Genomic DNA, 25,659 nt, shown 5'->3' on the forward strand with positions numbered 1-25,659 from the left:
GCAGTCAGTGCACTGAAGGACAGCCCTGCTTCAACTCAAGCTCCAGGTCTACTCCAGCAGCCCAGTGCTTCCTTCTCTACACAAGAGCCCTTTGTGCACTGTCGTCCACATTGCTTTCCCCTCACTGAGAATGACAGCATCTGGGAGGTCCACAAGTGCCCCTTCAACATCACACTCACTAAAAATATTGAGCCCTCACAGCATGTCTTAAATAACCTGTGTGTGCTTAGGCTCCTCTTCGGATGATACACAGACTGTGGAAAACAGACTGCTGCTTTGGGCTGGTTGCTGGATTTTCAAACACAGGTTGCTGTTACTGTTAGGGGCACATGTCAGGGCTGTTTGAGTCTTTTCCCTCTCTTGCTTCTGAAGTTATGACTGGCCTGATACAGGGGCCACTCCTTAGTGTGTATCACACACACGCACTCAAACCATACACTCCAACCCAAGCAGTCCAATCTGCCACCTCGGGTCTCTGGGCCCTCCCACCCCTTCGGGAGGGCAGCTCCCGCTCAGTCCAGTCCAAGCTCTTCTCTGTCCTAGCACCCCAATGGTGGAAAGAAGGACACATTTGTTTAGCTCTGACTATGTTATTGAGGAACATGTACTTCTTATGGCTGTGATATGTGGTTGTCCCACCTAGCGATCTTAAGATGAATGCACTAACTGCAAGTCGCTCTGGATAACAGCGTCGGCTAAATGACTCAAATGTAAATGTATCACTGCTCATTGGAGACATACTGTTCTTTTGGACACATCCGGGACTTTAAAAGATCCTTTGAAAGCTATCCTGTTTCCTAGTTGGATACTATCTCCCCCTCTTTCTCTATACCCCTGTCCTAATAAACTGCCCCTTTTTCTGTCCCTAATATCAACCTCCCCCATCACTGCTCAGCAACAACTACATGGAGAGTAACTCGGGCATAGTTATCCATTTGGGTGAGCTTAATTGTAATACATTTTGGAACAACAAGTGCATGGCCATTAGAGTTTTATGGGGGACATTATAGTGATGCTGTGCAAGGTCAGGGGTGGTCAGGGGTGAGTCTTGGCAGAGAGCAGTTTAGCCCTAGCTGGCATCTTCTCTTTTTATAGAGGTCAGAGGTTAAACACCTAGCAGATAATTCCCCTTCCCAGCAGCATAATGGCTCTTCATGCTCCACACCCTCCCTTCCCCTTAACCATCAACCATCATTTGATTATTGTGCAAATACACAGACTTATCCTTCGTGAGTCTGACAGAGTGTTGCGCTATCATCACCACCACAGTCCTCTGTGATACCAAAGGGATACACGCTGCTACACTGTACATATTTATCATTTTTTCCTTTGTTGCCTTTGAATAGCCTAATTATATCCCTATACAGGAAACAGCTTTGCATGGCTCTGCAATTGTATTGTGCGACTGAAATGAATCTTCATTTGCAGTTCTTTTCGAATAGATGTTATAATCTCTGTTTATGTAGTGTGAATCTTAGCATAATGCATCTGCAATTGTTGTACGTTCTTACTAGGCCTCTCACACGTAAAAGACCAGTAAACACAGGCTTGGGCTGAGTTTAACAGTAATGTGTTGCACATTAAGTAGAATGTTGCCTGTTATGAAAGTAATGAGTTTTGGGGGGTGGTTCTGCATGCCTTTTTGTCTGAAAAGCCCAGTATAAAAGAATTATATGCTGAACTAGCCAAAAGAAAACAATTATTAGAAACAAGGGCCTTTTGTTGCAAAATTATTTGTTTGGAGGTTTTCCTACAGATTAAAGTGTACCCCTGAGAGAAAGGATATTAGAAGACAGGAGTGTGTCAACATTGCCACATATCGCTATTGACTAAGAATACAGTTGAACAGATTATAAGATTATCAAGGTCATCCTATTGGTCTACTATATTCCCCCCAGTGTGACTAGATTATAAACTACTGTCTTTTTATACTGACAGACAGAAGCAACCAGTCTATCCACTTTGGGGGGGACCAACAACCTAAACAAGGTATCTATTATCTATAGATCCACACTAACAATGCTTGTTTTAATCACTTGTTTAATACACGCTAATACACCAACTGTGCCATCTTAAAGATGGATTTATTAAAGTGCTTTGGATAGAACTATAGTTTCATACAGTTTGTAAGGTGCATATTAGACTCTGTAATGATAGCTGTTTTTAGCTTAGAAAAGGGGCTACTTTTTCATTTTCAGAGTTGCTTGATGTACAGCCTAATGGTCTTGCTCACTGAGGCATGATTGCACCCTTCTCTATGCGCGCACACACACATCAACCTCTCTCTCTCACACACACTGCCTGCAGTGTTCCTGGCTGTCTGTAATTAGGTGTAGCTCTGATGACCTGCTGCTCTCTGTCTGTTGTCAGAGTAGTGGGGGAATGATGATAACATGGTGGAGGGGGCTGGGGGGTATATAGTAGGAGCTGAATATCTATACATTATACATCTCACCGTCTCTCCTCTCTCTGTCTCTGCAGACCAACAAAGGTGATGCCCTGGCCAACCGGGTACAGAACACTCTGGGGAACTACGATGAGATGAAGGAGCTCCTGACCAGCCACTCCAACCAGAGCCACTTGGTGGGGATCCCCAAGAACTCTGTTCCCCAGACCCCTGGCCCCAGCTTCTTCACCGAGGGGGCCCAGAGGACAAGCAACAGGACGGGCACGGGGCACAATACCACCTCCATGCCCCCTCCACCCTCCTCTTCATCCCTGACCAGCTCCACCCGGCTGAGCGGCCATCAGAGCTCCAAGAAGTCGCGCTCCTCCGACTGGTTGCAGGGAGCCCACTGCTCCAGCAGCACCAGCACCCAAGAGGTGGGGGGGCAGGTAGTGGGGGTACCAACCAGCAGCAGGGGGAAACACTTGTCTACCCATGAGCAGCAGCAGCAGCAACCCCAGAGACACGAGGAGTTGTTCAGCTCACAGGGCGACGTCGTGGGCCACAAGGGAGACTCCAGCAGCAGCCCCAACTCCTCCACCTCCAGGAGGCATGGCGCTGGGCAGCAGCAGGCCCCTTCGGCGGCTGAGCATGGCGGATACAAGGACAGCAACAATCATGTTAAGTCTCCCTTGGAGCAGGAGCCGGGCTCCCACGGGTCCAGTTCCCCCGTGGCCTCCACCTCCCTGCTGCCCAGCGGCCTTTCCACGCCAACCTTCCCCCAGGGCCTGCACGTCAAGCCCAGCGCCGTGCAGCAGCAGAAGCCCACGGCCTACGTTCGGCCCATGGACGGCCAGGACCAGGTGCCCCTGGATTCCCCGGAGCTCAAACCTCCTCTGGAAGTGGGGGACATGGGCTACAGCAACCTAGCCTTTGGCAGCACCACCACCAGCTCCAAGAGCAAGCTGCCTAAGCTGACCCTGACACAGACTGGGGAGGTAGGTACCTGCATGATTCACTTGACTCTACAGTACACACACACACGGCTTGTTGATAGATAGTAAATGCTTGGGAACAGGTCACTTGTGCTGTGTTAGATCGTCTGGCAGTAGGAAGGGGAAAGCAGTTCAGCCAGATAAGTTTGGCCTGTGCCTTTCCCCTTGCCTGATCTGTTTTTCATTGAGTCCTGGCAAAGACTGAGCCTGACATAATGGAGAGCTCTTATTAATAATCAGCCGTTCAGTTCTCCTCCTCCTGGCGACTCCTGGTCCTCAACCCAGCCAGCTGAGGGGCCACAGGGTTAAGGGGCCTTCCTTACATCCACTCCACACACACACACACACACACACACACCCTACAATCCCACACTATGAAATTCATCTCGGGTGGAAACTCACTCATGATTAATAGCCATTTTAACTCACATGGGCCCGCTTTACTTATTCATGTAACTAGTTCTGACATATGATTTGTTTTGGCCTCACTGATGGATTGTATTACAGTTAGAGTTTTAGCATTTACCCTGTGGTCTTATGGGTCTATATATAATATATCCTAAATATGTAATACTGTATAAACCTTTGTTTTAGCCTCCAGATTTTTGGCTTGTTCCTCCCATAATATTGTATGTAATTGGCTTGTCATGTATACATGATGATGATGAATGCGTTATTATTTATGAACAGTTTACAACACTGCAAATTAATACTCATCAGTTATTGCTGATAGTTGAGAGGAAGTCTTGTTTAATGAGCATAAACAATGCATTTATCCCTCCTTGTAGCCTCTTAGCTTGACACAGTCAGACAATCTTAGTCTGGAGTCATTTGTGATCTGAAGGCCTGTCATGTCAGTTCATTTGTGTGTCAGCAACACAAGCAGGGCTGAGAGTCTATTGTTGTGACGACTTTAGCCCCGACTGTTTATCTTGTTCTAATGTTGGGAGGCAAGGGATGTTCATTTTAATGCCGGGAGCATTTGTCTCAGCTCTCAGCCAGTGGCGTGCTGGAGAATATTTTTGAACCAGACAAAATGGCCTGCTGCTTTTTGAACACTTTGCAGGTTAACACAACATCCGTCCTAATGTATTCTCACCTGAGGTCACGCACTCATTATTTTAGAAAACGTTGTCCACCTGATTGGAATCCGCTCCGTTTAATCTTGAACATAATTAGCCAAGGCGTACTGTCTCTCTCTTCTCTCCTTATCTCCCCCTCCTCACCAGTTAGGACAGTGCATGAGGAGAAAATAGCTACATGGGAGGTATCCAGTTTTAAATATCCAAACACGATGATGCCCATACCATTATAAGACCAGACAGAGAAAAAATTAGAATTGGTGCAGATTTTTTTTTTTTTATACATTGGGGCATCTAGGCTACGTTTACAAAGGCAGCCCAATATTTCCACGAACTGGTCTTTTTGCCAATCAGATCACATTTTATGACAATAATTTGGCAAAATATCAGAATTGGCCTGCCTTTGTAAATGCAGTCCTGGAGGTATATCATAGATCAGGATTCCTCAAAGGAGTTGACTGAGAATTTCATCATGGCTAAGACTAAGACGGAAAGAACTAAGAGAGGCCCCACTCACCACTCATTCTACTTACCAGTGATAAGGATTCATTTCCCTCAACCATTGAATTAAGTCAAATTCACATTTTTCAAAGTATTTGAAGACTGATGTGAGGTGACCAAGTGATGACTGAAGCAACTACATATACGGTTCTTTGAGAATTGGGACTTTGCTCCTGTACCCACTCTTTACCAATCAATCCCCTGCAGCCTCTGTCTTCACTCCTTTCCCCACCGTTTCTCAGTGGCCAGCCTCGCTAATTGAGCCACTATAGAGATTCTGCCATGTGGGAGGTCAGGCCACAGTCTCCAACAAAGAAATGCATTTGTAGTATTCTTCCTGTTATTGGAGGAAGCTAGGAGCGCATGAAATACAGCATCTCCTGTGAGACTCACTCATCTACACACCATGTATAGTGAACACATAAATAAGTAGATAAGCAACAATAAACAAGACTGACGTATGATTGAACAGGTTGACACACAGGCACCCAACCATGGAGCGTCAACCAGCTGTTCCCTTTCTTTAATAGTGTAGTCGAAGGCTATTCCCCACTACAAATTGCGCTATCTCGAATCTTGGAAGCATATGGCGCAGTTACACCGTACAGTTAAGCATGTGGCAAGGCTGAAAACCTGGGGGATTTGGAGAGCTGCTTGTTGTGCCCGGGATGCGGTCAGCTTAGAGGAGAATGGAGATGGATGTTGTTATTGGAGCAGGAAGGGAAACGGGGTGGGGAGGGAAGGCGAGGGACCCCCTGCACAGCACAGCAGAGCATAGCGGAGCCCAGCTGGGGAGAGATGGGGGGGTGGAGGTGAGCACCATCTCTCCTCGTTCACTGACAGATGAGTCACTCGGTAAGAGGCGGGGAGGAAGAGAAAGATGCAGATAGAGAGGGAGAGAAGGGAGTAAGTGAACTGAAATTGAGAGACACGCAGAGTTAGTCAGTGCGAGACAGGCAGACAGAGAGAGAGAGAGAGAAGCGTCCTTTTAAACATGTCTGTCAGGAAAAGAGAAAACATCTTCAAGAACTTTGATTTGATTTTGTTTGACTTTAGTTTGTTAAAAAGAGTAGATTCTATTGAGCTTAGTCTCCTGAGAGCCCTCTGTTTAGTTGTTTATCCTCTTATATTTATCCAGGTTTCTCAACAAGCATAGGTGTAGAATAACTAAAGCCAGAAAAATCATCCCAGGTTGTATTCTTCCTCGTTTTCACAGCCCCACCTGGATAGCCGTTGTTTTAGAGTATGTGGTAATATTCATATGCTTGGTAATTACTCTTCCCCTCATGGCCGTGTGCAAGAGCCCATCCTTAACACTACACAACCCGTTGTTGTTGTTTTACAGCCTAATTAGATGATCTTATCCTCAAGCTCCTCCATCTAACATCCTCCTCTCCTCTTTATACAAGCTGAACCCTCTGAAAAGAGAAGAGAGATATCACTTTCATCCCCCTTTCAAATCAAACGGGTGTGGGAGAGGAGACTTCACAGGCGTGAAATGTTCCTCTCATTCTCCGCTCGGCCCCTGGAGAAAATATTTTGACAGGTTGAGTGTAAAATCCCAGAGTGATAAGGGTTTGCTAAATGGCTTTGGAAGCATCCTGTTAATACTGAGGCTATTGATTAGCGGCCTAGCTGCATTCACTGCTCACTCAGAAAAGCTCTGCCTGGCCAGCCTCTGATGTCAGAGAGGGAGTATGAAACATTGGAAAGCAGATAACACCTATTGATCCCCCCCCCCCCCCCCCCCCCCCCCCCCCCACCCACCCCCCCAAAAAAATACTGTTATTGCACCAGGCATTACACATGCTTTATAGAACTAATAGCCTTATCTCTAGCCTCACTAAGCACACGATTTGACGAGACAATGAGAGGTTTAGGAGGCGCTCTTCATGATGGATATGGAAGAGATATAGAGACCACGTTTTACATATTCAATGCATTGAGGATTTGTTGTTCTCTTTTTCCTCAAAGCCCTCGAGACATTTAATATTTCTGGAGTGGTATAAGCCTAAAGGCTTGAATATGCCTCTATTCATTTTTTTTCTCTATTTATTATACTTACCTGAGTGGACTTGAGCCGATTGAAAGGTTTGAAGTGTGTGCATTGATAGTACTGATAAAGAATAGGCTACAGTGCATATTGTATGGGCCAAGGGGCTGGTGGTCTAAGCTGGAGCACGATGATGTCATTCCTATAAGTTCATAAGGGCTGTGAATCGGAGGAGGAGACACACAGTCGTCTGTTTCTCCGACGTCTGTCTGACTGACTGCCAGCCACCCATCAGACTCCAGACTCCTGTCTGTCAGCTAACTGCCAGCAGATATACTGAGTGCGTGAGTAAGAGAGAGAGAGAGAGAGAGAGAGAGAGAGAGAGAGAGAGAGAGAGAGAGTGTGGGCTGCATAGCAATGGCCCTGGCCCTGAGTTTCTCATCCAGACTGCTAAATGTGGGGACAGTGATTCACTCTCATTAGACTGATCATAGGAACGTATTCACACAGGGCCCTGGGCCCGGAGCAGATCTGACCTCAGTTGAGCCGTGTTTCCCCATCCACCCAGCAGCCTGCTGACGTTAAAGGCCTTGTTTGCATTTAGAGAGCAGAAATGAATCATGTTGCTGTCTGATTTATATTTTCATATAGCCATCATACGAAAAAAAAAATGGAGACCCCAGAAATGATCATGAAATATTATTAAAAATAATCACATACTACTGTAGAATAATAATAGCATGTTTCAGAGCCAGTGTTTTGGAAAGGCTGGAACAGTAACTGGATGAGTCCATTTCTCAGACAGACAGTACATCCCACGCTGACCAGCAGGTTGGCTTATTAAAACAGCCCCTGGCGTCATGGGGCAGAAATCTTTATCCTCCGTTCTGTGTAAGCAGGCTCCGTCTCTCTCTCTCCCTCGCTTGCCGACTCGCTGGACAGACAGGAAGTCAGTTCCAGGAACATTTGATTATGCAGCGCTGCCAAGACTCACAGAGAGAGACAGGGGGGGGGGGGGGGGGGGGGGGGGGGGGGGGGGGGGGGGGGGGGGGGGGGGGGGGGGGCAGAGAAAGTGAGCTTCCCTGGAACAAAGCCTTTACCCTCACCCTGAGTTTGAGTCACCCTGCCTGGAGTCTCTAGTCTTTCCTCAAAGGAAGCAGTCCTGTTACAGACTAAGGTCCCCACCTTAGTCTGTCAACACATTTGTCTTCTCACTCCTCATACTGGGTTTAGGTAGATAATAAATAAATACTAACAAGGCTCTGACATATATTCTGTGTTATTTTAGCTACATATTCAGTTGTTTTTATTTGTATGGATGATAATGAACCTAGTATAATATAATTTGGGATGTCATGAACATTTTCTTTGAGCACAGTTTTTTCCCCTCACCCAGATTCACTTGCAGAATTCCTTTATGCCCATATTGCTTTTTACTCAGACATTTTAATCATACATTACACACCAAGCTCACAAACGTTGTTTGCTTGGATTTGGCTTTGGAAGTCTAGCTTTTTGTGAAAGGGTACATTTTGCTGATTTGTCCGTGTCAAGGTAGAGGTGTTAACATTTTGATAATGTTGTGTTTAGTGAACCCAGAGACAAACATCGTCCTTACAAGACAGTGTAATTGGGGATGACAAGGAGGTATTGGTCATCACACAGTCGGCTGGTTTGGAGATGGAAAGAGACAGAGAGAGAGAGGCTGTGGGCTGAAGTGTTTGGATTTGCTGTGAGAGCACACCCTGAGAGACTGGGGTTAAGGGGCTGATGAGTGAAGAGAGAGTCGGGCCCAGGTTGGCCTTTCTTCTCCATGTTGGATGGATGCCAGCTCTCCTCTTCCTTGATTTACACTGTTTACAGATCCATTATATTTAGTTGAGAGCAGCAAGGTTTTACTGTTGCATATCTAAATAAGTCTGATCTTAGATCAGATATTAACGACTTTAAATACTACTTAACCACTTTTATGTTCCCTAAAACCTGATCTTGAACTGACCAGAGTCCACAACATCACAACCTTCTTTCAGACATGGCCGATCAGCCTCCGTTGTGTTTCACCGCCTGTAGGCCTCTCGACAATGACTCTCTAATATGACACAAATGAAAACATAAAGGCACTTAGATGAAAGGAGATGTTAAAAAACATATTTACATATAATAATTTATATAATTTAGGTGGGCCTGGTGAGAAGAGATAGAAATTGACAATGCGTGAGTCGTGGGTGAGAATTAGGTCACCCACTAGGGCTCACACACACTTCCTCATTCCTCACCCACTGCGTTTCACCCAGTCATGCTTGATGGGTTCTTCCATCCGCCTTTGTAAAATCACTTTAGAGTTCATTAATGCAAGTCTTTGGTACAAATTTACTGATCTAGTGAGTAATGTGGCTAATAAACATAAAAGGATGTGCTGTAACTCAGTCCTGGCAGACCCCCTCACCAACAGAGAGGAGGGTAAAAAAGGGAAATGAAAAGAGGGAGAAAAAAAAGCTGAGATGAATATCACAGTGTAAGAATGGATCTGATCAAAGAAACCTGGAGGTTGAAATTAGTTATTGTGCTTTTTCCTCGATATATTCTGTCCTCTTCTTCTTCTTCTTCTTCTGTAGACTTTGTTCACAGCTTAGTGTCTGCACAGAATGTACCATACTTTAAAAATCGATATCTGCTTTTTGTGCTTATTTTTTATATGCTCAGAACTATCTGACTATGTTCAAAGCCCCTCAAGGCATCCCATATAAATTGTCCTGTATTGTATATCATTAATTGAATCACAGCTTTATATGATTCTGAAAAGTAAATACATAAGCAACACGACTAATAACACTTGGAACTTTAGTAGTAAGACTACTTTGAATGTTCCTCAAAGGGGCACGTCAAATAGAAGAGTCCCTCTTTAAACTGAGGTCAAGAATATGTGTTGACAATATCCTGATGGGAGTTCCGTACACAGTGGGGTGACCTGACCTATCCTCTACTCTGCTCTGCTCTGTGAATGAAGACTGGAGTGAACCTGCTGGTCAGAGACAGTCCACTCTTTGAAAGTGAACAGCACTTGTTCACAGTCCACTCTAAAAGACTGAACCAGCTCACCGGCTAGGCGACACTCCAGGACTAAACAGTGTCTTCAGAAGGCCTCTTCTCTGCCACATCCCCAGAGATAATGGGCTCCATTCCCACCGTGGAGCCACCCAAGCACCAGGCACGCCTCGCCTTGTCCTCCAGGATGGAAACCTGGGAGAAAGATGGCCACCCCCTCGCTCCCTGTAGAGTAAACCCTATCCCCCAGACAGGTCTTAATCAGGAGATACTTTGGGGTCCTCTCTTCCAGACGTGTCACCCGCACGGCCGACCGGATTAACAGGCCAGATAAGGCTATCCCAAATGGCACTGTATTCCATTTATAGTGCACTACTTTGACCAGGTCCCTGGTCAAAAATACTGCAATATATAGGGAATAGGGTGCCATTTGTGATGCACAAAATAAGCTTCCTCTCTTCCTCACCCTAGAAAAAGGGATAGTTATTAGGAGGCTTCCCCATTAGAAGTAACAGCTGGGATCATTTGCATAATACCCATCAGAAATATATTTTGTTCAGGGCTGCTTGTCAGGGGGGGAGAGAAAAAACAACAACAATAAAAGTATTTTCATTAGTGCTGCTAGAATCGCAACCTGTTTATACATTTCTGCTGCTTCTTATTGAAAAACCAACGTAGAACTCGTATAGTACCATTCTTACTCATCGGTCAATTGATTTAGGAAAGTTGAGGTTTGGTTGTCGGTAAATGTCTAAATGATTTGAAATGAGAGAATGACTAGATATTAGGTTTGTGTGTGTGTGTGTGTGTGTGTGTGTGTGTGTGTGTTATTCATCTGAGCTTCTGTTTCTCTCTGCATGCTGTCTGACGCTCATTATTTCCTTGCTTGTCTGAACACCTTTTCTGCTCCGTGGGTAAGAAAAGGAGGAGTTTAAATAAGGACCCCTAAACTCAGCCGCGTTCAGTATCCAGTGGATTATCATAGCATTAGTTCACATTCTTAGGGAATTGGGAGGAATCAGCAGCTCACATTTAAATACTGAAATAGATGTTGCACTAAAAAAGCATGTATATCTTTAGATCAGAGAATGGATGGTAGGAAGGAAAGAAAGTTGGATGTTGATTCCCGTGAGTGAAGGAGTGGAAAGGTGGTTTCAGGTTGCGGGGTTGAGAAGAGGTTGCAGTTAAAAGGTAGTTTTTATTTCTCTGAGGTGGAGGGAGTGGAAAGGGAAGATTTGATTCCATCTGGTCCCTATAGGCCCTCAGCTATAGTCGTGGTTGGTTATCTTTTACGAAAGATACCCAGTGATACTCTCTGCCGGCCTCTCAGAAAACCACAGCATGTTTGGATATTGAATTAGAACATTTCTGCTTGACTTCCCCATGCCTCATAGGTAATACTGCGTTGCAAAGCACCCATACATGAGCAATGATCTAAGGCCTCATCAAATGCATGCCCTCCCTCATCTCCTCCCCTCCTCTCCTCCTTTTCCTCACACCACATGTTTTCTGTTAGTTTTAGCCCCTATAAATACGGAGTGATGGCAACAGAACACAATTACACTGTGGATTTAGTGTGCTGTAATTGCAGGGGAGCATGATAAACATACTTTCATAGAGCCAGCCCATCCATCCCACCCATTTACCGTAATGGGGACTAGGAGAGGTCACTCCTGTGTTATCTATATAGTAAGCAACACACTCACCTCTGAACAGTATCTCACTCCCCTCGCTATTCATCAATCCTCATTCCTTATATGTGGCATACTTTGTTGTCTCTTGGAATTAGATATTTATTTATTTGCTTTTCGAATAGATGCAAATGTCTATGAGTTATCAGTAACACTGAAATGGATTGGATATCCCAAAGCCAGTCAAATATTGCAATATAACTGTTACACGCATACTATCAATGAACAAATGGCAAATACAGACCACATTTAAGGTTTAACATTACATTAAGCCGTTGGAAATCTGGGCTCAGTCAATTTAATGCAACAGAAAACCCTGAGTCCCTAAATTACTTTTCCCTCTCCGCCATCCAAGCATGGTTCATGCCTCTTGCCCTGAAAAAAAGAAACGCTTTATGGCTCTAGGCATTGCAAAACAATACACTATGTGGCCTACTGGTAGCTCTTTAGTCTTTTTAATTTATTTTTGATGCTCTCTGCTGTCGCTGAATATCTGTGGTGGCTTGTAATAAAATACCCGCTGTGCAATTTTGCAAGTATGTCAAGCAGAGCATGACCAGATATGCAAATTTAACACAGAAGAGCAAAAGTGGAATTTTTAGTATTTTGCATCTGCAGAAGCTGTTAAAGGCAGTTTAGAAAACCATGAATATATAATACAGAGGTGGCCCGACCGGAGGCTAAACCCTATTTATCAGCTGGGAGAAATAGTTTGTTATTTTGGTTTCAGATATTTTTTAGAGAGAGAATGAGAGTATAAAAGCGTGAGATGTAATTTGCGATTAGATCTGTATGAATGACAAAGGGATTTGGAGGGTCTCAGTGTGGCTCTCACTGTGGGTGGGTGAAGTCTTCTGACTGGGGCCCCATGAATCTATTGAGCGTAAATATCAAGGTCAGATCATCCCTCAGCTACCATATACTGACTGAGATCCTGGAGACAATCGTATACACTCTGCTTCTCCTACTTCCAAGTGAGTGTACAGGCTTTGACTTTCTCTGCAGTTAGGTGTGTATGTGTTAGTTTGGGTGTGAGCGTGTACATGTGTGCGTGTGTAGCTCATGCACGTGTGTGTGTGTGTGCGTGTGCGTGTGTGTGTGTGTGTGCGTGTGTGTGTGTGTGTGTGTGTGTACAGTAAGTACGTCTGTGGTTATTTCTTCTCAAGCATAGTGAAACGACCCTGATCAGTCACAGCAGTAAGCAGGTGTTGATGACTCAGGTAAACTGGCCTGTTTATTGACAGTGAGAGTCCTTAGTCACAGAGCCAAATCTAAGACGTGATGGATGATGCTTATTACTGGCTGTCTGCTCATGTTTAAATGTAGCCCTGGCGCTGCCGGTGGATACACAAGCCATTAGTCTGCTCTGAGGTCAGTTCACACCCCTCTGACCACCCTCAGGTACCTCTGTGCCCCTTCAATAGCTCTCTATGCCACCCCCAGCCTGCTTTCCACTCTCTATAACACTTTAATTGGAGATTATTTAGTTGAGTTTAGCTATTAAGAAGATTCTCAGCTGGATTTTCTCTGAGCTTACACGGTTTGCGTTTTTTTTGCATCACTGCTTTACACATCAAATCCGCTTGGTTTAAGGAAATGGGAATTGTGTTGGCTAAGGAAAGAACTGTTGTAGGAAGAATCAGTCTGGTGTAGTAATGCTCATATAGATCCTATACTTCATAGGATTCTATAATTGTGAGTTAATAGGATCTTTATGATAATGCCATCCAACAGATAGTTGTTATTTCCTCCACTCATCATATACACTACCGGTAAAAAGTTTTGGAACACCTACTCATTCAAGGGTTTTACTTTATTTTTACTATTTTCTACATTGTAGAGTAATAGTGATGACATCAACACTATGAAATAACACATATGGGATCATGTAGTAACCAAATAAAGTGTTAAACAAATCAAAATATATTATATATTTGAGATTCTTCAAATAGCCACACTTTGCCTGGATGACAGCTTTGCACACTCTTGGCATTTTCTCAACCAGCTTCATTGGTGCGGCAGGTAGCCCAGAGGTTAGATCATTGGGCCAGGACCGGGCTATCTTCTGTATACCTACATTGTCACAACACAACTGATTGGTTCAAACGTATTACGAGGAAAATACATTCCACAATTTCACTTTTAACAAGGCACACCTGTTAATTGAAATGCATTCCTGGTGACTACCTCATGAAGCTGGTTAAGAGAATGCCAAGAGTGTGCAAAGCTGTCATCAAGGCAAAGGGTGGCTACTTTGAAGAATCTCAAATATAAAAAAGATTTTGATTTGTTTAACACCTTTTTGGTTACTACATGATTCCATATGTGTTATTTCATAGTTGTGATGTCTTTACTATTATTCTACAATGTAGAAAATAGTAAAAATAAAGAAAAAACGTTGAATGAGTAGGTGTGTCCAAACTTTTTACTGGTACTGTATATATGTTGATTCAACATACAATTGTAAGGCAACCAGCTGCAATAGGATGTTGAGCAAATTCACAACAAAAAGTTTGCGTGAACATTTTGTTGAGCAATCCTATTGCAGCTGTTTGCCTTGTACATTGAATGTACAGTAAGTTTTTTTTTTTTTTTACAGTGTAGTTTTCTGTAGTGTAGCCTATCTCCCCCATCTCCACCTAACACGTACACACGGTGAGACTCCCCAGAGGATGAGAATTTGGCCTTCCTGTTCTGTGTGTACTCGGATCTCCTGGAGTGTGGGTGTGAGCACAGTGGTGTGAAATACTACAGTGCTTGTGTGCAAACACACATGGTACGAATGAATGTGGTGGTAGCTAGCTGCACCGGGACCATGCTTTGAAGGACTGATCTGACAGTGGTTCAACTTCTGTCTGACCTTGACTTCACTGATGGGTTCAGGTGAGAGATTAACCAGAGGTCACTTCCTGAGATGGCACTTCCCAGTTTGACCTCAGTTCTATTGCAGACTCATGCTGAGTCAAATGTTCGTGTTTTGAAATTTTAAGATAGCCAGTTGTAGTGAAATCCACAATCTGAGTCACTCTCGCACATTGCCTTTTGTGTGCACATCTGTTTTGTAAGTGTATAAAATGCAGACTGTAAATCGAAGATAAATCTAATTCAAATGTCATACAGGGGTACATGCATGCGTTACAATCTTAGAGCCCTCTGCCCATGCATCTTGCGGGAGAAAAGTACATTTCGAACTCAAAGTGCTTCTACAGCATGCGATTTAGTACTCTGAGATACTTTCTTTTGGCTTGTGAGTGTAATTTAATTAATGTGCGTATGTCAGCGTAAGATAGAGGATGAGAGAGAGAGCGCTAGAGGGTGTGTATGTCTGCCCTCTCTCGGGGATGCATGTTCTTTTGCCTCCTCTGTTTGCAGAGCAGTGAAGTAGTGTTCAGATGTACCGTGGTCTTTTAATGAAGGTTTGAATATAAAGTGACAGAGTCATCCATTAGCTGTGCATGTAACTGCTCTGGCCCCACTGTGTGCTGATTAGAGAGCCGAGGAGAGAAGAAGAGAGATAACGTACACATTAGGCCCCACATGTAAATTGCATTAGCTAATCAAAACACCAAGTGGATGCGTGCTCACAGAGATAAATTATTTCAAGGTTATACGATTTTTCTTGGCAAAAGGAATGAGTTGTACAATAGTTTAAAATGTTCAATGTACAGTAGAAAATTATTGTTTACCAGTTGCTTATGCTAATTAATGATAAAGGATTTACGAAGTCCTCTGGCTGCCAAAGTCCCGGCTCCGCCCTCCTCCTATGTATTAGCCGTATCTTCACACACACAGATCCACTTGTTCTACCCTCAGTGATCTGAGGGAGAGGGGCTTAGAGAGGACAGGAGAGGAGAGAGGGGGGTGGGGAGCGAGAGAACGGGAGAGGGAGGGAGGGAGAGTGGGACAGAGAGAGGAGAGAGGGAGGTAGGGAGAGTGGGACAGAGAGAGGAGAGAGGGAGGGAGGGAGGGAGGGAGGGAGGGAGGGAGGGAGGGAGGGAGGGAGGGAGGGAGTGAGGGAGGGAGGGAGGGAGGGAGGGAGGGAGGGAGGGAGGGAGGGAGGGAGGAGGGAGGGAGAGTGGGACAGAGAGAGGAGAGAGGGGGGTGGGGAGCGAGAGAACGGGAGAGGGAGGGAGGGAGAGTGGGACAGAGAGAGGAGAGAGGGAGGGAGGGAGAGTGGGACAGAGAGAGGAGGGAGGGAGGGAGGGAGGGAGGGAGGGAGGGAGGGAGGGAGGGAGGGAGGGAGGGAGGGAGGGAGGGAGGGAGGGAGGGAGGGAGGGAGGGGGGAGGGAGGGAGGGAGGGAGGGAGGGAGGGAGAAATAGAGGGAAAGAGGGAGAGAGAGATACAGAGAAGGAAAGTGGGGGGAGGGGTTCTGGGGAACCAGAGAGCTGACACCACTGTTGTGGTATCAGGGGGACCTCTATCTCTGCCCCTCCAAAAACCTCCAGCTCAGCCAGCCAGGCCAGTGGCGGCGGGGTGGCCAGTGGCGGTGGGGTGTCCAAACCTGTCCCCACTGAGGTCTGGAGCATGTTCCCACTTGCCACAGGACAATGACAGCTCCCACAGCCACTGCCAGCTGGCCCTGGGCCACTAACCACAGTCATACAACAACAATTGTGGCCATGAAAAGACAAAGGCATGCAGGCATGCACTCACGTCACAGTGCTACACTGTCAGTTGGTATTTTTTAAAGTGATTGTCAGTTCCAAAGCCCTGGGTGGTTAATTGTGAAAAGTCACCACTGATCATTCTCATGTAGAGGGGTTAGATCTGCCCTGTTGTACAGTATCATGTAGTTCAACTCAATGAATTGAGGGACTATCTTAGAGAAAGGGCCAGTGTTGCACCTGTTCTTACTGCAGCCTGCAGTTACACACCCTCAGTCAGTCATGTACTGTAGCAGTCTGGAGTATCTCCTTACTGCAGGCTCTGATGGCTGCCGTTTTAGCTCCCAGATTACAGACATACAGGAAAGAAACCGGAGAGGTGCGGTGGTGTGATTCTTCTCAGTTTGAGTTACAGGGCTGTGCACCTGTCCTCTCCTCTCACCAAATGACTGGCTGCTCGGGTTTCAGATCTCAACTCTGGTCAGGACAAGGGTGGAATGACAATGTGCACAGCCTGCAGGTGATACCTCAAATGCCCAGGGCTTCAAACCCAGACCACAACTGCACGGCTATACCATGGTGGCCAGAGAGCAAAGTGTGCCTACACCAACCTGACCCTTGACCCAGTCCCACCTATTCTCAACTGTCCATTTAGAAGTCTGTTGGTTGATTGGGTCTCTGGTGCCAGCTGGATGGTCCTCATCCACATTTAATTCATGGAAATTGTCAGCTGTAACTGTGTCCTTAACTCGGCTTTACTGTAGACCAGTGGCATATTGTCTGTTTGACAGGACTGGGTTTTTATAGCTCCAGGTCTTGTCTGCCATCAGTCACAAGCTCAGATCGTTCAAGCAGTCCTGTGTTACACAGGCTGCCTTGTTGCCTCTCCTGATGTCTATATCAGGTAAACATTGACATACTATGCACATGCCTAAAGTGGAAGAATATAAAAGTCATTTTTATAACTGCAAAGCAACATTACTGTTATTATCAATTAATTATAATGTATTTAGTTATAGATTACTTCAGTGCTGGATGTATTCAAGTGAAAACGAATGTGTATTTGTTACTATTTCAGTCTTTAAACTAGTCGGGGTCTTGATGCTTGAAGGAGTAAGATTATCCCACAGGTAGACATGCTTATTTCTTTCTCTCTTAGGTCCATAAAAGTGCCAATAGATGAGATACCCAACATACTGTAGATCTACCACCGGTGGCGTGTGAGCTCAGAACCACATCAGTTTGTTATTACAGAAAACACGATCACCTTTGATGCCGTTCTAGCATGAGAGCAGGGTGTAGTATGAGAATGTTTCCCTGACACCTGACTTTTCTCTGCGTAGGGATAAACACAGAAGGTGGACCGAACCACTGCCAGGTCAAAGGGTTTGACATGCAGGATGAAAGTAGGCCGTTATAACGGCCTAATGGAAGGGAGATAATTACCTATAGTGACGAGCCACTGAGATAGGAAAGGGTCCAGCAGAGAAAGGTGACTCCTCGCGGTTGACATGGAGCCTGTTGACCCTGACGACCAGGCAGGGCGAGTCGCTCAATGAACTCTGGCAGGTTTACCCAAGCAGATCAATGGCAGTTAATCTTTCTGTGTTGGCTGCTTCTGCCATGGCCTTGGCTGCAGCCAGGCAGTTGGAGGAAGAGCAGAAGTGAGTGCCTGTCCATGAGTGCCTGTCGTACAGCGGTGTGTAGTTCTCTCGCCCACTCTCCCTCTGCCGCCATTGGCACAGAGCGGGGCAGGGACAAGCATACATAAGCAGCACACAGAGAGAGAACCACACACGGAGGGACCACACACATAACTACACAGAGACAAATGAACCCCCTACCAGCGAGAACCCACACATTTAGCAGGAGCTATTTCTCCTCTCTGTTCGACCTGTCAATCACACTCCATTCTCTTCCACCGCTCATGCAGACGGCAGGCAGGGAGGAGGAGGAAGCGCTTCCGAGCCAATTAATTATTGTTGTGAATTTCCCAAATCCTGGAGATGGTATCAGCTGCAAATTTTCCTCCACCACAATTACAGTGACTGCTGCGAACTATTCACATTTACGAGGGTGCCGATTTTAAATTATCAGAGACATTAGTCGTTTGTGTCTCTAAGTGGGTTTTGATTTCCACTGAAGACAGGCACAGGGGTGACGTGAGGAGGAAACTGGAATTAAACAACAACAGTGCACACAGGCTGGCTGTTAAAAGCCCCAGTGCCCTTGGTGGAGACAGATAAAGCAGTCAAGACGCTGAATAGCTCCTCTAGGCTTTATACTGTACACTTCAGCTGGAGAAGACACATTGCTGTAGTTCAACTGTTCAGGTTTGAATAACACACGCAGTATGTTTGGGATTGCCATTGGAGCATTGTGTGTGTGTGTGTGTGTGTGTGTGTGTGTGTGTGTGTGTGTGTGTGTGTGTGTGTGTGTGTGTGTGTGTGTGTGTGTGTGTGTGTGTGTGTGTGTGTGTGTGTGTGCGTGCGTGCGTGCGTGCGTGCGTGCGTGCGTGCGTGCGTGTGTGTGTGTGTGTAACTGCTTGTGAACCCATGTCTCATGCTTTTGTTATTTTGTCATGTTGCAGATGAAGAAAAGGGAGTTCCTAACCTGTGGTATCCTTTAAACCATAGCCCAGTCTGATTTATGATTTATAGAACCCACTGGTGTTCTGCAGTTAACCAAGTAACCACTGGGCTTTCAAGCTCCTAGCCAGGAAAAACAATCTTACATTCTTGTTATATATTTTATAATTCACTGATCCTCAAAAAGAGCCTGTCTCTCTCAGGGGGGGCTTATTTGATCCAGCCCATTGGTAAATTAGTGGGGGCCCAATGTTTCTATAAGGCTGCAGTGCAAGTCCCTATGGGTCTCCATGCACTAGTCCAGGTCACTGTTCACCCTCTTCCCATGATTATCATGTTGAACAACAGATAGTGTTTAGAAGACTCGCTATTGAACTTGGAAACAAATGTGCAAATTACCCGCAGAAATTGGATATTACAACCTCCACTGGCGTAATGGTCAGTGACTGCCGTATAAATCAAAACATAATTATGGCGGGGCCCCCGACTTCCTCATTTGCATAAGTGCTCATAAAGACGGGGGAATATTATGTCGTACCGAAATGAAATAAATAAACAAAAGAAAAAGTGATGAAGCAGCCGGCACACAAATACCTCCCTGGCGAATAACAGTGAATTCATCAAACAGATGTTATTGCCCCAGCCACTGTGTTGGTGGAATTCTTTGAGGCTTCAAAAAAAGAAGAAAGACCTACTGCTGATGGATTTCGCACAGAGAGCTTCGGGGAGGGTGGTGGATGATGTCACAGTTCACACACACGGTGGTGCTGCTGTGTGCCTGTTTTCTATATCCTCCCGTCCCTCACCCCAATCACCCCCTCACTCCCTAGCCCCAAACCACCAGTGGATCCCACTGCCCCCACAGAAATGTCAGCCAAGACATATGCTGTTGGACAGTTCATGTACCCATACGAGGGAGTCATGGCGAAATAGGGAAAGCTTGAATGGATTCCTTGGGAAAGGTAACCCTGCAATTGTGTCTTACTTGTTCGCCCTTTTTTTCTTTGATTGACATAATCAGAATGGGACACTTTTTGTCCTTGTCAAAAGATAATTTTGTGACCAAAGACAATGATGCTGTGAATGATGATATGTGATATGGTGTCAACCTGTATAGAACAACCACAATTGGCTGGCTAGTGTTACTCACAGTATTTTATTTTATTGAACCTTTATTTAACTAGGCAAGTCAGTTAAGAACAAATTCTTATTTACAATGACGGCCTAGGAACAGCGTGTTAACTGCCTTGTTCAGGGGCAGAACGACAGATTTTTACCTTGTCCGCTCGGGGGATTCAATGTAGCAACGCTCAAACCACTAGGCTACCTGCTGCCCCTACACACGGAAGTGTTTAGATGACTGCCATGCTTTAACTAAATACAAGGATGTCACACATTAGAAATAAGGCTAATGTTTCAGCTAGCCATATTCTATTGCAATTATATGGTTCAATAGCGGTGATTATAGTTCTTTTTCAATCTCCCTCTCTGAAGTTTTGGTTTGCTGGCTCCCTCATCATATCCTGCCTGGGCATAATGGGCCAGTCTGGTGGAAAAAGGATGATAAATGGAGCTGGCAGGGGCTCATAGATTTATTAAATTTCTATCAAACCCTGTAACAAAAAATCTGCTTTGGTTAGGAACGGGCTTAGATTTTTTAATCAAAATTCATGAGTCCCCGATTCGTGGTTGAACAGGCCCGAGGAAGACTTGAATCGAAGACTGATTAAAGAAAATAAAAGGCTTATTTGAAGTAATTTTTCAATGACGCCTTTTAATTGGATGTTAAATCAAATTCTTATCTGCTTTCCCGCAGATAGCGTTCTATATGGTGTTAGCATGGGTGTCACTTCCACTGTAACCGATACTCGGAATAACAATGACTTCACACTTCCTCACTCGGCGAAGGATGGAAGGCAGCGTGAGTGGCTGCTGCGTGCGTTCCGAGGCTGCATGGGCCGACTGATTAAAAATGCAAACGAAGGGGGTTGGATTTGTTTATTTCTGCTTCTCAAGCTGTTTGAGAAATCCTTTAGGAGGGGAGATAGACAATGTTGTTGGGGGAAGGGTGCTGGACAGTTGTTGGGGAGGGGGCTCATTCTGTGATGTGAGGAGGGGAGTATGGCCTAGCAGTGGATATATGGCTGCCAGCAGATCCCAGCCACTAGTAATGAGACTGGTCCTTTTGATGACTTATTCCAGTTTACTGTAGATGCACATACATCCACAGCCTACACACTCATCTTAGAGATATTGTGCACAACTTAGCTAGCATTCAGTGCATAAATGCTAGCTACACAAGTGCAAGGGAAAGCGCCCTCGCTGGGTATAAAGTACGTCTTAGCTGCTTGCAGGTCATTTTAATTGATGCGGTTGGTGTTGAGGGGAAATTACATTTGCAACAGTAATAATATTGAACTACAATGCCCTCTGTGGTAGAGTAGTGTCTTCTAAATGATGATTCCGTGGAGAGCAGAACAGGGCATGTTCCAGACTCAGTTGTTCTCTAGTCAGGACTCGGAGGAAATAGAGGAGGCGTTTCATCAGCCAGAGATGTAATGCCATTGTGTTTTATAGCAGCGAAGTGACACTGCGTCACAATGACCTAAGAACATATTGTAGTCTCTGAGCGTTTCTGTCACCTTCTCCATAAAAATGCAGCACCTCATCACTTTAAACTACTGCCGCTCTTAATGGGAAAAAGTTATGTCTTTGTCTGTCCTGCTGTTCAATGGTTGATTCTTACATTCAGGATGTCCACTTGTTCTGTTCTGTCTGGACTCCTCAAACGTGTACCTCTTTGTGTGTGTGTGTGTGTGTGTGTGTGTGTGTGTGTGTGTGTGTGTGTGTGTGTGTGTGTGTGTGTGTGTGTGTGTGTGTGTGTGTGTGTGTGTGTGTGTGTGTGTGTGTGTGTGTGTGTGTGTGTGTGTGTGTGCATGCACACACGTGAGGGCATTTACATTTCAGTCATTTAGTAAACACACTTATCCGGATCCCAGGATTGTATGGTTGTAAGGGTGTATCTGTTTTTGTGTGTAGGCTGCCTATATGTCAGCAAGAGAATGTATCTCTCTAGATGAGCGTTTGTTTGTCAGTGATTGTGTGTGACAAGCAGACTTCAGATGCAGGTATTTACGCCACACAATGCCTCAGGGGGATCCTTGTATACGTTAGTTAGTGCTGTAGCAACAGGCCTCTGGGCTATCTGTCAATGCAGGAGAGATTTGGGTTAGATCCAGGCTCCTGTCACGTCCTACTGGTGTGCCCTGATTCAGTCGACAGGCACCCTGGCATGCTCTCACACAGGTCCTCTATAACGATTACCATAGAGCACAGAACAGGACCAATATACAACAATTCCTCTTTTCCAAATACAACTCACCCAAGAGTAAAACATATTGGAAGTGGATATATGGGTCTCCAGCCACATCCATTCAACATTTACACTAGGTTCAATAGCGCAGTACTGTCATGGTTGAATGAGTTTCTACCTGATCCTGGCTGACCTCAGGTGAGACTTAGGGGCCTGTGGGATTGTCTTAGTTTATCATGTTTTTGTATCTAAAAGAGTTCAAGTCCATGATAGTGGCCTGATTTGAATTTCATTGAGTTTATTGTTCCATTGAAACAGCATGTCCTCACCGGCTGAATCCCATACATATCATAACGTTGTTCAAGGCTACTCTATTCATTAGCTTGTCTGCTGTATCTCTTAAGTGGGTGTTGCATTTTTATTTTGGTTGTGGTGCCACCACGTACAGACAGATGCATGCAAACACACTCACGCGCGTGGATAAACACACACACACACACACACACACACACACACACACACACACACACACACACACACACACACACACACACACACACATACACACACACACACACACACACACACACACAGAGCACTCGCATACGCATACGCACACACACACAAAGCTCTAAAAGGGCACTACTATGGAGATCAATCCAGCATTGTAATTATTCACAGAAACAAAGCCAAAATGGGCAGTCAAAAAAAGAAGAAAAAAACGATGAGAAATCATTAGTGTGTGCAAGTTAAATTAATAACTGAAGGACAAAAACAAGTCAAAGGTCAAGCACGGAATGATTCCTGAAGGCCCATATTTCTGCATGTGATTTACTGCTGGCTGGCTGACATTGTTTTGTGTTGGTGTGGAGTGAGTGTGTGCGTGTGTGTGTGTGTTTGCATTCCAGTGATACAGCAGCCACTGGCTCCCTGGCTCATTACATTTTCGTTGACTGTGAGAATACAGAGAATGCAGAGCTTATCTGTGCCCTCCATCCACGTGGCTGGCTACCACGCTGCTCATGCTGCTGTTGTTGGAGAGTTCCTGATGAAATTGTTGTTCCCCTCTAATCTAGCACATTATTGCCTTTCAAACTGGCCTGTCTGGGGCAGAGAGGGGTTGGCTGGGTTGACTGAGGTGTACTCAGGGTCTGGACTGGGGCAGAGAGGCTGCTGAGTACTAGAGGAGGTTCAAGAGGTCATGGGGTGGTGTGGTTAGAGGGTTGATGGGGGGGGGAGGAGAGGGGAAGACAACATTTAAAAGATTGGTAAGAGATTATAAAGTAGTATAAAGAGGTTGGAGGTACAGTTGGTTAGATGCACAGTTGGAGAGCATTAATGAAAGGTAGAGGACTGGAATGTAGGTAAAGTAGAGTTCATGTAATTTACAGTTATTCACCTGTCATCATGTTGTCCTCTCCACTGTGGGACCAGTGGGAGTAGTCAGCCATTGGGTGAGCCCGGGAGCCTCATTTGAATACATTGTTAGTCAGTGATGTGGAGCAGTGTGGTGTTCGCGTCACAGTGGCCCTCCCTCTCTCACTATGCCTCTCCACTAGAGGAATATTAATTGAAGTCAGGAGCCATCAGTAATGTGGGCTTGACAGCCGACAAAATCAGCGGACACAAATGCCCTCTGAAACAAGTGCACACGATACCCCATGTGGTCTCACTGTTCAAAGTCCCTCAATGCTGCTTATAAACTGGGCTGCGAAGATAATGTGGGTGTGTGTGTGAGTGGGGGTGGGGGTGGGGGGGGGGGGGCTTGTGTGTGTGTGTGTCTGCACGTATAGAAGAAATAACAGCAGTAGGCAGTAAATCACAGTTTGGTGAGGGCCATATTTCTATAATCTGGTCTCTAGTTAGTGGTATTTGGAACAATCATTGTGTTTGAAGCTCTCTTCTCCCCATTTGGCTCTACCTTTGCCAAAGTTCTGTTTTCTCCCCTAGTTTTTAAAGTGAAGCTGCAATCTAAAACCTGTAACTCTGACGGGACAACTCACCACCACAGCTCTGCACAGTTCATTTGTCTAGGTATCTGAGTAGCAAGGCAAGAACAATACAACTCCTCATATATACATCCAAAAAAATGACAGTGAATATCTCAGTGTGTGTGTTAGTGTTTTCTGCTCGTGTCTATCCTCATTCATATATTTTTTTTATTTCTCACTGGCTTGCTTTCATCAGCCTGGTTTCCTCCTTTCCTCCTCTTTCCTCCACCTGCGCCCAGGTAGCTTACACACTGTAGTCAAAACTTTAGCAGCTTCACGCCTTTAAAAACAAACCTTGAAATGAAATGGAAAATATATGGAAACAAGGGCTGTGTGTTAAAGTCTAATGACAACTAAATGTGATTGTTATATAGTTCCATGGATATTAGCTACAGTAGTCTTTTGTAACTGCCCATGATTGCCGTATCGTCCTGATAGCGATGGAACTTAAGCTTGTTTTAACTATGCATCGTTCCTATAACAGCCGAGTCATTGAGCAGACATTCTTATGCCAAAAGTTGGACCTTTTCCAAAATGGGCATAGGGCTTTCCTATTCAGACCCGATACACATAAATAAATGTTTTAAAAATAGAGACCAGTCCCGAACGGACCCGAGGACAACTAAACCGAGGCAAACCGCTCAGAGATTTGGATCATTGTTTTTGAAACGCTGCTAAGCCACCCTTGCACTCTTTATTTTTTATTGAACCTTTATTTAACTAGGCATGTTACGGTGCGTGAATGAGGACCCAAAAGCGAATTAACTTAAACAGAGCTTCTTTAATTACCAAACATAGGTAGGCTCAGACGGACCGGCAGATTCCGACAGGACAAGACAAGGTTACAGCAAACATGACGACAGTCTGGTTCAGGCATGAAACACAACAAACAAGAATCCGACAAGGACAGGAACAAAAACAGAGAGAGATATAGGGGACTAATCAGAGGGAAAAGGGGAACAGGTGGGAGAAGGGGTGACGAGGTAGTCAAGAGGAGACAAGGAACAGCTGGGGGAAAGCGGGGGAGAAAAGGTAACCTAACAACGACCAGCAGAGGGAGACAGGGTGAAGGGAAAGGACAGAGACAAGACACAACATGACAGTACATGACAGTACCCCCCCACTCACCGAGCGCCTCCTGGCGCACTCGAGGAGGAAACCTGGCGGCAACGGAGGAAATCCTCGATCAGCGCACGGTCCAGCACGTCCCGAGAGGGAACCCAACTCCTCTCCTCAGGACCGTACCCCTCCCAATCTACGAGGTACTGGTGACCACGGCCCCGAGGACGCATGTCCAAAATTCTACGGACCCTGTAGATGGGTGCGCCCTCGACAAGGATGGGGAGGGGGGGGGGAAGACGAGCGGGGGCGCGAAGGACGGGCTTGATGCAGGAGACATGGAAGACCGGGTGGACGCGACGAAGGTATCGCGGAAGAAGAAGTCGAACTGCGACAGGATTAATGACCCG

General features: G+C 45.5%; 1 protein-coding gene and 1 long non-coding RNA gene across 3 annotated transcripts in view; one reads left to right on the top strand and one right to left on the bottom strand.

Annotated features, from left to right (window-relative positions):
- Nucleotides 1–25,659, bottom strand: part of LOC149978235 (uncharacterized) — a 1,155,107-nt gene that overhangs the window by 905,287 nt on the left and 224,161 nt on the right. The gene's annotated exons all lie outside the window — the stretch shown is intronic.
- Nucleotides 1–25,659, top strand: part of LOC110488546 (AF4/FMR2 family member 2) — a 181,557-nt gene that overhangs the window by 45,650 nt on the left and 110,248 nt on the right. The window contains exons 3-4 of one of the 2 annotated variants that reach the window (XM_021560781.3): nt 1,939–1,989; nt 2,482–3,384. In XM_021560781.3, coding sequence (XP_021416456.3) covers nt 1,939–1,989; nt 2,482–3,384 — 954 coding nt within the window. The remainder of the gene's footprint in view (nt 1–1,938; nt 1,990–2,481; nt 3,385–25,659) is intronic. The other variant, XM_021560782.3, reaches the window with a different exon arrangement.

Source organism: Oncorhynchus mykiss, chromosome 14, assembly GCF_057628025.1.
Source record: "Oncorhynchus mykiss isolate SJ-2025 chromosome 14, ASM5762802v1, whole genome shotgun sequence".
In the NCBI taxonomy this organism is placed as follows: Eukaryota; Metazoa; Chordata; class Actinopteri; order Salmoniformes; family Salmonidae; genus Oncorhynchus; species Oncorhynchus mykiss.